The 14471-nt window shown below is 32.7% G+C and overlaps 1 protein-coding gene across 1 annotated transcript in view; it reads right to left on the bottom strand.

The window, feature by feature from the left end:
• Window positions 1–2415: 2415 nt before the first annotated feature.
• Window positions 2416–14471, bottom strand: part of LOC111514993 (RING finger and SPRY domain-containing protein 1) — a 46683-nt gene continuing 34627 nt past the window's right edge. The window contains exon 8 of the mRNA XM_074169870.1: window positions 2416–2957. Within this exon, the coding sequence (XP_074025971.1) occupies window positions 2864–2957 (94 nt within the window). The 3' untranslated portion in view covers window positions 2416–2863. The remainder of the gene's footprint in view (window positions 2958–14471) is intronic.

Here is a 14471-nt window from a genome sequence, read left to right as displayed (position 1 = left end):
AATGTAATAAATAAGTATATATTTTACTAAGATGATTGATATCTATTCGTTTGTTCATAGTATTGGGCTCTTTCATAATTTCTACCATTTCAAGAAAAAAAAAATTTTTGTAATTGTTTCCAATTTGTAAAATCATACTTTGTTCGTAATTTGGAAAATGATTTTTTGTAATACAATGCTCAGCCAAAGCACAAGATTTTGTATTGAGTCTTATGTCACTTTTATGGGAAACAATTCGATCTCCAAATGATCTAGAGAAGTTCCTATGTACTGTAAATCACAATCATTACAAGGTATGTTATATACTATATTAGTTTGCTTCATTGGTTGTTTTATCTTTCAGTTTAGTAGGTATATACATTTCTAACGGTTTTGATATTTTTGTTTGTAATTTTAATATTGACATTTTGATTGAATTTTGAGAATATGCTTTTGATTTGTTTTGATAAAATGGGAATATGAATCAATGAAGAATATATAGTTGTTTTATTTTGTGTTAACATATCCGAAGATGAGATTGATTGTTTGTATTATTGGAATTTTGTATTTCATAGTTAGGATTATTAATTCTTCTGGAGGCAGTATTATAGATTAGTTTTTTAATAATTTAAATGGATAAGAATTATTAATGAGAATATTATATACAATTTTGAAATTTTTTTCTTTTAAATTAGGATGTACCAATTTTTCAATCCTATTTTTTAATCCTAATACTAAATTGATTTTTGTTTTTTGATTATGAAAAGAATGATAATTTAAATATCTCCCAGAATTGGTGGGTTTTATATACCAATCAGTTATTAATTTGTTAGTTTAGCAATAGTAGTAGTAGCTTTTATAAAAAAATATGTTGACGATATCATTTGTGCTATTCCTCATAATAAATCAAAGGATATTTTATTGATATTTAATAATTACAACGAAAAATTACAATTCACTCTAGAAGAAGAAAACAATAGTTATCAGAACAGAAACTAACAAATTAATAACTGATTGGTATATAAAACCCACCAATTCTGGGAGATATTTAAATTATCATTCTTTTCATAATCAAAAAACAAAAATCATTTTAGTATTAGGATTAAAAAATTGGTACATCCTACTTTAAAAGAAAAAAATTTCAAAATTTTATATAAATATTCTCATTGATAATTCTTATCCATTTAAATTATTAAAAAACTAATCTATAATACTGCCTCCAGATGAATTAAAAATCCTAACTATGAAATACAAAATTCCAATAATAATACAAACAATCAATCTCTATCTTCAGATATGTTAGCACAAAATAAAACAACATAATCTTATGGAACATTGGAAATAACATCTGAATTAAAACATCTTCCTTTGCTTATAAATGAAGTTGATTAGATTTTGCAACTGTTTTCTAATTCGGTTGTGTGTGAGCATTTAAAAGATTTTGAAATATTGGAATGGTTTTTGGATTTTTTATAATAACTCCTATACAGAGCAGGTTTAGGAAAAACATAATTTTAATGAAGAAGTACTCACAATTCTGTGTTGTAGGAGCATAATGTATTTTAAACTACTTGTAGTCTTCAAAGTGCTGAAGAGTATTTTGAATCTGGTATACTTGAACATTTTTTAGCTGAAAAAATACCAATGCTCCTGAAATAAGGTGTTATGAATGATTTGTTTTAGTGCATTTTTTTAGAGCTTGGATATGTGTCGCACTTATAATAATTCATTGAGCAAAAATTACTTTGAAAATTTGTTTATGTAAGTATATTTGTTTTAGGTCCATTTTTAGATATTGCTAAAGTTTTAAAGAAATAATACACTTTTATTACTATTTCAGAGTCTGTATGTCTAATACACAAGAACCTTAATACAGTTGATACCCCGAAATCAAACAGTCAAATGAAATATGTTACAAGGCAAATATCGGAAAATAAAATACCTCTCCCTATTCCAAAATCTACTTTGACAAAGGACTCTCTGATTTAAGGAAGCAAAAAATATATAATTACGTACCCTTCGAAATCAGAAAGGAGAAAAATTATTACAAATTCAGAAAAATAATTAAAAAAACTCTACTCAAAAAAGCATTCTATAATCTCAAAGAATTTTACAGTGCTATGATTTTATTTTAGATATGATTTTATTCTCGGTATGTATTATTTATATTTTATTTGCTTTTTTAGTTAATTTTTATGTGATTTTTTTTTTATATACCCACTCATTTCATCTATATTTGACATATGTTTATTTTTCAACTGATTAAGGGTTTTTCTACTTTTGTAAATATTTTGTATATTTAAAAAAGCACTCTTTAAAATTTTTTTCCTAACATGCTTTGTCGATAAGAACTTATTGGACAATAAAGTATATTTCTCTCTCTCTCTAATAGACTTGTAATTTTTGGATAAATATAGATATGGAAAAAAAATCATATTTTATATATATGCAACCTTTTTATTTTGTTTTTGTGAAAAATATTACATTTTTTATCGTAAATACAAAATAAAGAGACATATCTGTCATAACATAATTATAGAATCTGATTCATAATAACTATAGAAAAAAAAAACAAGATTTTTATAAAATCTATGCAAAAAATATAGATCTGAAAAATAAACCATTCATAATTTAATCCCCACGGGGTACATTATTTTCACCATTACGGATCAATATATACATATAATTTACATTTAATAAAACCATTCTCCTTGTTCACTCTGTCAACAAAAATATACAGAACTAAAATTAAAAATAAATAAAATATTCAAATACAAACCCGCTTTCAGCTTCCAATGCAACAAATTTGTACAAAAAGCTATTCTATAACGATTTTTGTTTCAATATTTTATTATAAGTTACAAACTCAAAAGCACCTTGTATGTCATGAAGGCGGACTGAATTCCTGTATTTCTCGAAATGAAGATCTGCACATTGGACATTCCACCAACTGGTTGGCACACGATGCACAAAATCCTCTGAAATATATAACACAGATTAATTTAATTTTTGTAACATGTGGTTATAGAAATGGGAAATGTAATATGTAAAGGCGGAAAAAGGATGAAATTTCAAACAAGCCACCTTCTTCGTTGGTTTGGTAAAAAAGTTGATTAATAATTTTTGACAAACTCATGTTTTTATAATTTCTTAGTGAATAACCTAATGGTTCGAACAGTTTATATCATAAAAATAGTTTTTGATTTGTATTTAGCGGGATATGATGGGATACTATATATCGTAACGATGGTAAAAATCAATGTTGACTGCTTAAGCAAAAAATATGAGTCAAGTCAGTTTGCTCAAAGAGCAAAAGTATAAATAATGAGAAAATTATAAAAATTAAGGAGCACAATTAACAAATACCAACAAAAATTATTCAAGAAACAAACTGAAAGGACGAGTTTTCCTTCAAGAAAACTAAATTTTTAAATTACACATCAATCAATCATAGTACAGGTACCTAGTAATTTTTATTATTTATAGAACAGCATTCTTGTGGAATAACCTTCTATAGGTTTTTCAAATGAATATAATCTAGAGCCATTTTAATTCAACCTTATCGCACAGACACTGACCTCAGAGCAATTTAAAGAGTTTTTGTAGTGCTTGTGCATCTCAATAAAAACCTGAGTTCATGACTTAGAGGAAGTCAAATTCATGAAAAGGAAGTGAAATGACAAATACCTACTAGATCAACTTGGTAAATGTCAATTCTTCACCATCATGGACCTTGCTTCTGGTTTCCATCAAATAGAAATTGATGACAAGGACATTCCCAAGGCATTTACTGTAGAAAACGGCCGTTACCAATTCTTCAGGTTTAAGTATGGCCTTGAGAATGCTCCATAAAAGTTTCTCATGAATAATATTCTGCTTGGAATCCAGAATGAGCAATATCTTGTCTACATGGACATCATCGTTCATTCCCCAACCGTACATGACCATATTTCAAGATTAAAAACAGTATTTGAATACTCTGCCAAGCTTATCTTGAAATTCAACCAGACAAATGTGAATGCCTTCAGAAAGAATAAAAAAACATTCGCAGTTAAGCCGGATATTACAGAAAATGTATCCTAAATTTGCGCCAAAATATTAAAACCTCTGTTCAAACTGCAAAAAAGTTCAATAATTAAACAATTATTTCAATTTTTATACAAAAAAATGTGTGAATCTTCCAAAGGAAGGAAAGAAGCAATCATTTTAAAAGAATTCTAACATTTTTGGGTATAAAAAGAGAGAGAGTATATAAATATCTCTCCAAATATCCATCCAACGGAACAATGCTCAGGTTTGAGTTCTTTCGAACTTCGAGCTCTTGTAATTCAGAAGAGAACCCTGTTTTACTTTTGCTATGACTGCCGTCAGGCATTCAAAAGTGTGCACAAAATTTTAAGAGAAATTGAAAACCTCAAGTCTCAAGTTACCACACTCAAAGCAGAAATTCATAAATTTAAGGATGAAAAGGGTTACTTTCCAGCAACTGATGACATCGTAAATGAGCTTCTTGAACGTCAAAAAAGATCAAACAATTTATTGATCTTTAATCTACCGGAATTATCAACTACATTCGAAGATATTAACCAAGTAAAATCCCTATTATCTGAAAGGGCGGTAAACGTCAATGACACAAATATTCTACGTTTTGGGAAGAAGAACAAAAATGGTCATCGACCAATTAAAGTTTTTATGTCTTCTGCTCGCGATGTCCATGAAATCCTAAGAAACAAATATAAATTAGGCCATGTTAACAAAATATTTTTCCAACCTGATCAAACTCTCTTCAAAAAAAGCAACTTGACTCGGTGAAAAATGAACTTATAGTGCGAGTTATGTGAAGAGATTTTGCAGACTATCCAAGGAAATGCAGTGCTTGCAGATTCCCACCCCGGATCCAGAAACGATTATCATCGTAACTTTTTATTCATTCATTTTGCAGATCTCGATGTGAGAAGTTCTCTAGAAATTTATATTGTAATTTTGAATAAAATAAATTGCTTTTAAAAACGGTTTTCGACTTCAAAGTTACTTAACTGGCGCAGTCGCTGTAGGATTATTTCGCAGTTCGTTTTCGCGAAGTTCACGGCATCGGGTCCGATTCCGAAAATTGAACGTGAGTTTCAACTCTTTGGCGTTTACTACCTACCTCTGGAGTTCACACGAGGAAGCAGAAGGATCACATCAAAAAGCAGCTCTGAAGTACAAGTAAGTACCGAGTTCCTTTTTTTACCCATTTCCCTGAATAGGAAAACATTAGATTTAGGCAAAATAGATAAGTATTTTTTCTTGATTCTCAAATCCAATCCTGAATAGGATATTACATTGAATAATAACGTAAAATTTTGATGAATCTTGATTCAGAAATTGAAAATTTAATAAATAACTTTAATACTACTGTGGTTTTAGAAGAAACAATGCCTAACGGAAACACAGAACAAATTAACGTTAGTATGCTTAGATTATATGTAGATATGATTACGCCATACGATGGCAATCAAAACGGATTAAGTCAGTTCATTTCAAATTGTGATTTTCTAAATTCTACTTATTCAAATTCAACAGATCCTATTTTCAAGCAATACTTACTGAAGGTTATTCAATCAAAATTAATTGGTAGAGCCAATCTCTTAGTAGGAAGTAGAATAGAGTTAAATAACTGGGCCCTAATTAAAGAGGCGCTCATTCAATGTTTTGGAGATAAGAGAAGTTTGGAGTGTTTAGAACAAGACCTTCTTGTAGCCAGACCTTTCAAAAACGAACAACCATTAGATTTTGCAAAAAGACTACAAGTTCTTCGTAGTCATTTGATTCAAAGAATAAATTCTTATAGCATTCAAGAAATGGATGAAGCAACAAAAATTATTTATAGGCGACAATATCAAGTTATGTCATTGAGAACTCTTATAAGAAATCTCCCGGCTCCCTTACAACAAACAGTTAGATTTAAAAATCCGGACAGTATTGAAACTGCTATTAGTTATATGATAGAAGAAGAAAACTTTTTCTATGCACAAAATAATTTTAGACAACTCAGTAACCAAAACAATTTACCGAAAAATACCCCAGATCGTCCTAGACAGCAAACAACCTATTTGCAAAACCCCATTTCCAATACACAGCAATATTCTCGAACATTCCAATCGAATCAATCAAACCCCCCAATACAGCGATACACGCAGACAGTCCCTAACCACCAAATTCCACCTAGTTTTCAGAATTTTCAAAATAACCCAAACAGATTTCCTAGTAAACCCATACCGATCCAACCTAGACCCACTGTCACAAAGTATCCGACAAATAGACAAGTATTCGGTCCCCCCAGAAATGTATTTAAGCCCACCGGACACGTTCCGAATTATAATCCAGAACCAATGTCAACAACTTCAAGGAATACATATAAAACTTCCAATATTCCCAAATTTAATCAATTTAGACCCACGGGTCCTCAAAATTTCCAATCTGAGGAACTTTACCAAATTGACAGTAAAGAAACCTCACCCGAAAATGATGACTATCTTGACGAAACTAATCAAATTGCACAAAACGAAAATATATTCTGCGGTAATACCGAAGGCTATGATTATGAATATCCAACACACTACGATAATATCGAAGAAAAAGATATTGAACCCTCTCAACCGAACCCGGATGAAAATTTTTGGTCAACATCTCAAACCGATCCCCCTATATAAACGAGATTTTCTCGGATGCCCACTCAACCGACCTACCGTTCATTGAAATTAAAAATCCGCCTATCAAATTACTAATAGACACCGGTAGTATGAACTCCATATTAAATCCAGCCATTGCAGAAAAATATTTTCCAGAATTTATATACCAAAATCCAACGAAAATCAAAACAGCTATCGGCGAAAAAGAATCCTTATTTAGAGCCGAAATACCGGCCTTTCCTGAATTTAAATCTTCCGATAAAATAAATTTCATATTATTTCAATTTCATAATCAATTTGATGGGTTACTTGGCCTTAACGATATTCGAAATTTAAAATTTTCTATTGATTTTAAAAGAAACCAACTTATTAATGAAAATCTATGCATTCCAATTTTTTATAAGTTGAATAGACAACATTTCACAATCTCAGTGGATTCACATGAAATCGCGGCTATTAAAATTCCTGTTAATTTCTATGAGAGCGATGTCATTATAGCCGAGATGAAACTTGACACTCTTTATTTACCGGAAACCTTATCTACTGCGAAACACGGATTTGCAAAGACAGAAATTATAAACAACACTGATAAACGAGTTACCGTAGTAATAAAAACACCTATTGAAGTAATTCCTTTAACAGGGTGTCTCAAAGAAAAATTTGAATTTTTCCACGTTGAAAATTTTTTGCCTGAAAATTCAAAAATCACTTTAAAACAAAATATAGAACATCTAATTAGGGTCGATCACTTGAATTTAGAAGAAAAACAAGCAATTATTAAGCTATGTAAAGAATACACTGATATTTTTCATAAAAGCAATGAGAAACTTTCCTTTACAAATCAAGTTAAACATGTAATTAAAACAACGGACGAAGTCCCGGTCCATTCGAAATCATATCGGTACCCCTTTATTCATAAAGAAGAGGTGCAGAAGCAAATTTCAAGAATGCTAGAAGACGGAATAATACGACCCAGTCAGAGCCCATGGAGTAGTCCAATTTGGGTAGTCCCGAAGAAGACAGACGCAAGTGGTAAACAAAAGTGGCGAATTGTGGTAGACTACAGGAAAGTGAATGAAAAAACTATTGAAGACCGGTATCCCTTACCTAACATTAACGACATTCTGGACAAACTTGGACGTTGCCAATATTTTTCCACACTAGATTTGGCATCTGGCTTCCACCAGATTGAAATGGACCCCAACTCAGTTTCGAAAACTGCTTTCAGCGTTGAGCAAGGTCACTACGAGTATCTGCGCATGCCTTTTGGTTTGAGGAATGCCCCATCTACATTTCAACGTGTGATGGATGACGTCCTAAGAAATCTTCAAGGAAAAGTCTGCTTAGTTTACATGGACGACATTATTATTTTCAGTTCCAGCCTCGAAGAACATATCGCAAACCTCAAATTAGTATTCCAACGTCTCAGAGAAACCAAACTGAAGATTCAGCTCGATAAATCTGAATTTCTCCGCAAGGATGTGGAATTCCTTGGACATGTAATCACTCCAAATGGAATAAAACCGAATCCGAAGAAAATACAAGCCATAAAAAAATTCCCCTTGCCAAAAACTGCAAAAGAAATTAAATCCTTTCTCGGACTTTTAGGCTACTACAGGAGATTTATCAAAAACTTTGCCAAAATCACTAAACCATTCACAAAATGTTTGAAAAAAGGTGAAAAAATCGAACACAATCCTGAATTTTTGGAAACTTTCGAACTTTGCAAAAATATCTTGACTAATGACCCAATACTTCAATACCCAGATTTTTCCAAACCATTTAATCTTACGACCGACGCATCAAACTTCGCAATTGGAGCAGTCTTAAGCCAAGGAAAAATCGGAAACGACCTACCAATAGCTTACGCCTCAAGAACACTCAACCCATCTGAGATAAATTACAGCACAATTGAAAAGGAACTTTTAGCTATTGTTTGGGCTGCGAAATACTTCCGCCCATACCTATTTGGAAGGAAATTCAACATTATAAGCGACCATAAACCACTCAAATGGTTGTTTAGTCTTAAAGATCCTAATTCAAAACTTATTCGCTGGAGGCTCAAGTTGGAAGAGTACGATTATGACATCCATTATAAAAGTGGCAAGCAAAATACAAATGCTGATGCTCTTTCACGTGTTGAAATAAATGCTATTGAGAACGAATCCATTATTTGCAATCCAGGTGACATCGATGAAGAAATTGAAAATTATATACGGGATGCTTTATTAGGAATAGACCCAAATGAAATTCCACCACCAATCGAGAACAATACTAATAGTCAACCCTTAGACGAGAGACCCAACAACGAAGAAATACAAGAAATCCCCGAAAACCCTGTTGAGCAGGAGGTTACCACTGACGAAACAGTCCATTCAAATGCAGAGAATCCTGTTCTTGAAATACCGTATACAGAAAGTGTCACAAATTCATATAATAATCAAATAATAATAAGAAAGATCGATTCTAAAGCCTTCTACATGATAAAAAGCAAACCTTTCATTTCAAAATCTCGATTGACATTAAACTTCACCAAAAACCTCGAGAAAGAAATTATTGACACCTTCAAAAATTATATTGATCCGAAAAAATTATTCTGTATTTATGTCAAAGAATCAATCGAACATTTTATTCCAACGCTTGTAAGAACACTTCAAAATACATTTAAAAATCATTCCTATCATTTGGTTATTTCAAAGAAATTCGTCAAAGACCTAACAAACTCAGATGAGATAAAAAGAAATTTGAAATACCACCATGAGAGTAAATCTTGTCACCGCGGCATAAACGAAACATTCCAAGCATTAAGAAATAAATATTATTGGCCGAATATGAAAACGGATATCATCCGGTATATAAATGCTTGTGATATCTGCCAACAAGCCAAATATGATAGACACCCTCCGAAAATAAAATACTCCATCACTCTCACACCCACTAAACCTTTCGAAATGATACATATTGATGTATTTCAGATTCTACAGACGAAATTTCTAACAATCTTCGATTCCTTCTCTAAGTACGGACAAGCATACATCTTAAATAGCGTCAACACCGTGAACGTAATAGAAGAACTATACCTTTTCATCACTCATTTTGGCGTACCATGTTCCATTACTTGTGATAGTGGAACCGAATTCAAATCAGAACTCTTTATGGAATTTTGTAAACTTCACAAAATTCAACTTCATGTTACTACCCCACGCAATTCGAACAGTAATAGCCCCGTTGAAAGATTTCACCTATCTCTTCTTGAAAATACTCGCGTCCTGAAACTACAACATCCCAACACACCCATAAAACAACTAGTCCAACTAGCGATTATAGGGTACAATTCGTCAATCCATTCCGTGACAAAATACTCCCCTTACGATGTAGTCTTGGGTAATACAAAATCACTAGACCCTTTTGACTCAACGGACGAACACATAATCAATAACTTCATAAATGACAGGAAAAGTAGGTTGGTTACCCTTTACGAGAACATCCAGAAACGTTGTCAAAATAATAAAGAACGTGTCATCAATAAAAGAAACGAGACTCGCGAAGACCCTGTAGAGTTCACAGAAAATCAAGATGTATTTGTGCAAAATCGCGAAGCTGCTCGTAACAAAGCCAAACCTAGACACATTAAAAAACGAGTTTCTAAAGACTTAGGACTAAAAATTAAAACAACAACAGGAGCAATAATTCATAAATCGAAAATAAGAAAACCACCTATTCACTCTCGACGTTCTTTACAGGATGACAGAACGGACCACACCGATCCTAATAGTATCCCTTCGACTTCTCATGATGACCCAGGTAATAACTAGCCAAGAAATTGAAATTCAACAACTCGACACTCCACTCTTACCATTAGAACTCGGAAAATCAAGAATCATTCAAACAAAACATACATTTTTACATTATATTGAAACCCCTCTCTTAAAAATGCAACTCAGAAATATTGAATTTTTCTACGAGAGACTAATAAAATCGATCAATAATAAAACTGAATTGGAAAAGGACCAGATCATTCTGAATGATTCGTTTAATCAAGCTAAATATTTCCTAACCACTACAAAAACTAAATTGAGTAATATAATTTCAAGTAATCGCAAAAAACGCGGACTAATTAATGGTCTAGGCATAGCAAGTAAATGGCTTTTTGGAACGTTAGATCATGATGACGAAATTAAATACGATTCACAAATTGAAACACTATTTGAAAATCAAAATTCTCTCAATCATCAAATTAAACTACAGACTTCTCTTAATCAAAAACTGATCAAAAACTACAATGAAACCATAACCTAACTTCACGATAATCAAATCTTATTGAGAAATGAACTCAACCAACTGAGAGAGGAGCTCAATAACCGAACTAATAATCTATATTCTTATTTTGCATCCTTGGGGGCCTTTAGCCAAATAATAGAAAATTGCCAAAGTTTGATAACATTTCTTGACAATTTAGAAAATGCAATCATGTTTGCCAACTTAGGTTATCTCCATCCTTCAGTAATTCCACTTAACGATTTAGTAAGTGCTATCGAACACATGGCCAATATCTATGGTCATAAAAAGATCCTGAAAACTCAAAATGCATACCTTTATTACCAGCTGGCAGGAACTCAAGTAAAAATTGAGAAATACAAAATTATTTTTGCAATACATATACCAATTTGCCTAGAAGACGACTTCCGAACCTATAACCTTATTAGTTTACCATACCAAAATACAATCATCACCCCCTATAAACCTTTCCTCATACTCGGTACCGAATATCACCAGTTTGAAGATAAACCATGCCCTCAAATAGATGGTGTGTTCCTGTGCCAACATCATGACGAAACTATAATCGACACCTGTATTATTGCCCTGATGAAGGACAAAAAACCCAATTGCCTGACGAATGAAGCCATTCTGAATCACCCCATAATAGAAGAAATCAATGACCGATTTCTCCTAATCCTGCCATCCAGTGAATCCGTTATAGCCCAAGCGGATTGCGAGAAAAGAAGTGTACACAGAATCGAAACAAATACTCTTCTGAAAATTCCAGAAGGCTGCAGTGTTGTTGTGAAAAACTTCACCTATAAAAACGAAGAAGAAACTATTTTGGGAAACCCACTTATTCTTCCCAAACTGAGATGGAATATGGTTTCCAAATCTAATGGTGACCAACACGAAAATAAGCCATTGATACTGAAGTCAATCAATTTCCAATCCATACGAGAACTTCAAACAGAAGCCAAGCTACTCCAAACGCCATACCTTAACCAATTAATACACCCAGCAATTTGGAATATACCCGGTGTAACTATATGCGTTCTACTCCTTACCGGATTTGCCATACTTTGGTTTTGGATGAAAAAGAAAAATGGCCATCGCAATACCAACCGACAGAAGGACCCTAAAGAAAACAACCCTTTATCCGTATTGTTTTCTCCTGAGGAGGGAGGAGTTATGTGAAGAGATTTTGCAGACTATCCAAGGAAATGCAGTGCTTGCAGATTCCCACCCCGGATCCAGAAACGATTATCATCGTAACTTTTTATTCATTCATTTTGCAGATCTCGATGTGAGAAGTTCTCTAGAAATTTATATTGTAATTTTGAATAAAATAAATTGTTTTTAAAAACGGTTTTCGACTTCAAAGTTACTTAACTTGCGTCAACAAGCTGGTGAGCAGAATTTGTCTATAAAATACTTCAACAATACACAAAAAAATCATAAAAAAAAAACGGACAGCCCTTCGCTTTATAACCAAAATGTTAGAGGTCTTAGAACTAAACTGACGGACCTCAGTTTAAATGTTAGCAATTGTTCTTATATCATTATCTTCACCGAAACCTGGCTCACACCTGAATTCACCGACGCCGAACTTCGGCTTTCCAACTACAACGTATATAGAACTGGCCGCTCTAGTGAATCCAGTATCTTCAGAAGGGGTGGTGGTGTATTGATAGCTATCAAAAAATCATTTCCTGTTTATCTAATTCAGTCTGATCCTTCGATCGAACAATTGTTTGTTCTCTTCAATAACAATTCTATTATTGGTACGGTATATTTCCCACCTAAATCTTCACCAACTTTATACCAATCTTACTTTGATCAGCTAATTACCTTGAATGAGAAATATAGTAATGCAAACATTTTTTTAATTGGCAATTTTAATCTTCCATCAGCATTATGGGAGGTAGAGGATTATTGCTCTGTTGCTTCCCCTCTGCCTTTATCCACTCAATCTGAGATAGATTCTATTGAAACGATATCCAACATGTGTGCTTTTCTCAATCTATTTCAATCCAACGAAATATTCAATGATGGAGGAGTTTCTCTTGATCTCATCTTATCACTGTTATGAGAACTATGTCAACGAACATACCTAGGTTGACGAACAACGGACAGACCGAGGTTAACGGGAGTCGAGTAATGGTATGTGGTATCGAGATGATGTATCTTGTTTTATTATATTAAAGTAATTTATTTAAATCCATGCTTGTATGATTAATACAAAGAATATAACATGGCGCAGTAGTTATGAATCGTATGATCCATAAATTCAAAACATGAGTGGAGATAATCGAGGAATTTCACCATTGTCCTTGGCGGGCAATGTGGCCGAAAATTGGAGAACATGGCGAGCAAGATTCGAAAATTATTTAATTGCATTCGAAGCCATAAAAAAAAAATCACTCCAGTGTGCACAACTCCTACATTATATCGGTGAAGATGGATTCAAGATATACTCCACTTTCAAACTAGAAACAAACAATAGAAATAAATTGAAACCGCTCATGCAAAAATTCCAAGAGCATTTGAAGGCAAAAAAATTCTAATTACGAAAGGTACAAATTGTTCAGCACCAAACAGGGGGAGGCCCAGTCAACTGAACAGTTCATAACTGATCTACAAAAGCAAGCAGCCAAATGCAAGCTAGACACCCTGCAAGACAGCTTAGTAGTAACGATGATAGCCTGTGGGATCAAGAATAACAACGTCAGAGAAAGAATTCTACAGGAGGACAACTTGACCCTTGACAAAGCAATAGAACTGTGTAGGATAATTGAAACATCCAAAATAAGAAGCGAAGTCATGTTGGGAGTTACGAATGGAGCAACGTTGCAGAATGAAGAAGTGTTAGCGGTAAATAAGGTTAGTAGAAAGATAAAGACAATAAAAAACTGTACCAAATGTGGAAGATCACACCCAGTTAATAATTGCCCAGCATATGGCAAAAAGTGCAATTTCTGTAAAACAATGAATCATTTCGAAACAGTTTGTAGAAAGAAAAATTATAAGCAAGTAAGTGCAGTAGTAGAAAAAGATACAAACGAAATGCATGAAATATAAACAAACCTAGATAATAAGAACGATTTTCTATTTATAGGCTCTATTTCCGAGATAAATACAGCAATGGTAACCAATCAGTGGGAGACCGAATTACAAATAAATGAGAAAACTATTAAATTTAAATTAGATACGGGTGCTATGGCAAATGTATTACCTATAAAGAGGTTTGAGTCACTAGGGATTGCTAAAGATAAAATAAAAAATACACAGGTGAAACTACAGTCGTATACGGGAGGAAATTTGAAAGTTGTTGGGAAATGTTCACTTCCATGTCTGAAAAATAATAAAATAAATGAACTTGAGTTTTATGTGGTAAAGTCAGATACGAAAGCAATCCTGGGGCTTGATTCCTGCATACAATTGAATTTAATTAAAAAGGTAGAGTCAATAAATACTGATAAAAATAAATATTCAGATTTAATAAATGAATACAAGGAAGTTTTTTCAGGTATAGGATGTATTAAAAGTACCTATCAC

Source organism: Leptinotarsa decemlineata, unplaced genomic scaffold, assembly GCF_025532065.1.
Source record: "Leptinotarsa decemlineata unplaced genomic scaffold, Ldec_3_MD MMD2_P_RNA_scaffold_11, whole genome shotgun sequence".
Classification (NCBI taxonomy): Eukaryota; Metazoa; Arthropoda; class Insecta; order Coleoptera; family Chrysomelidae; genus Leptinotarsa; species Leptinotarsa decemlineata.
This window is presented reverse-complemented; position numbering and strand designations above follow the sequence as displayed.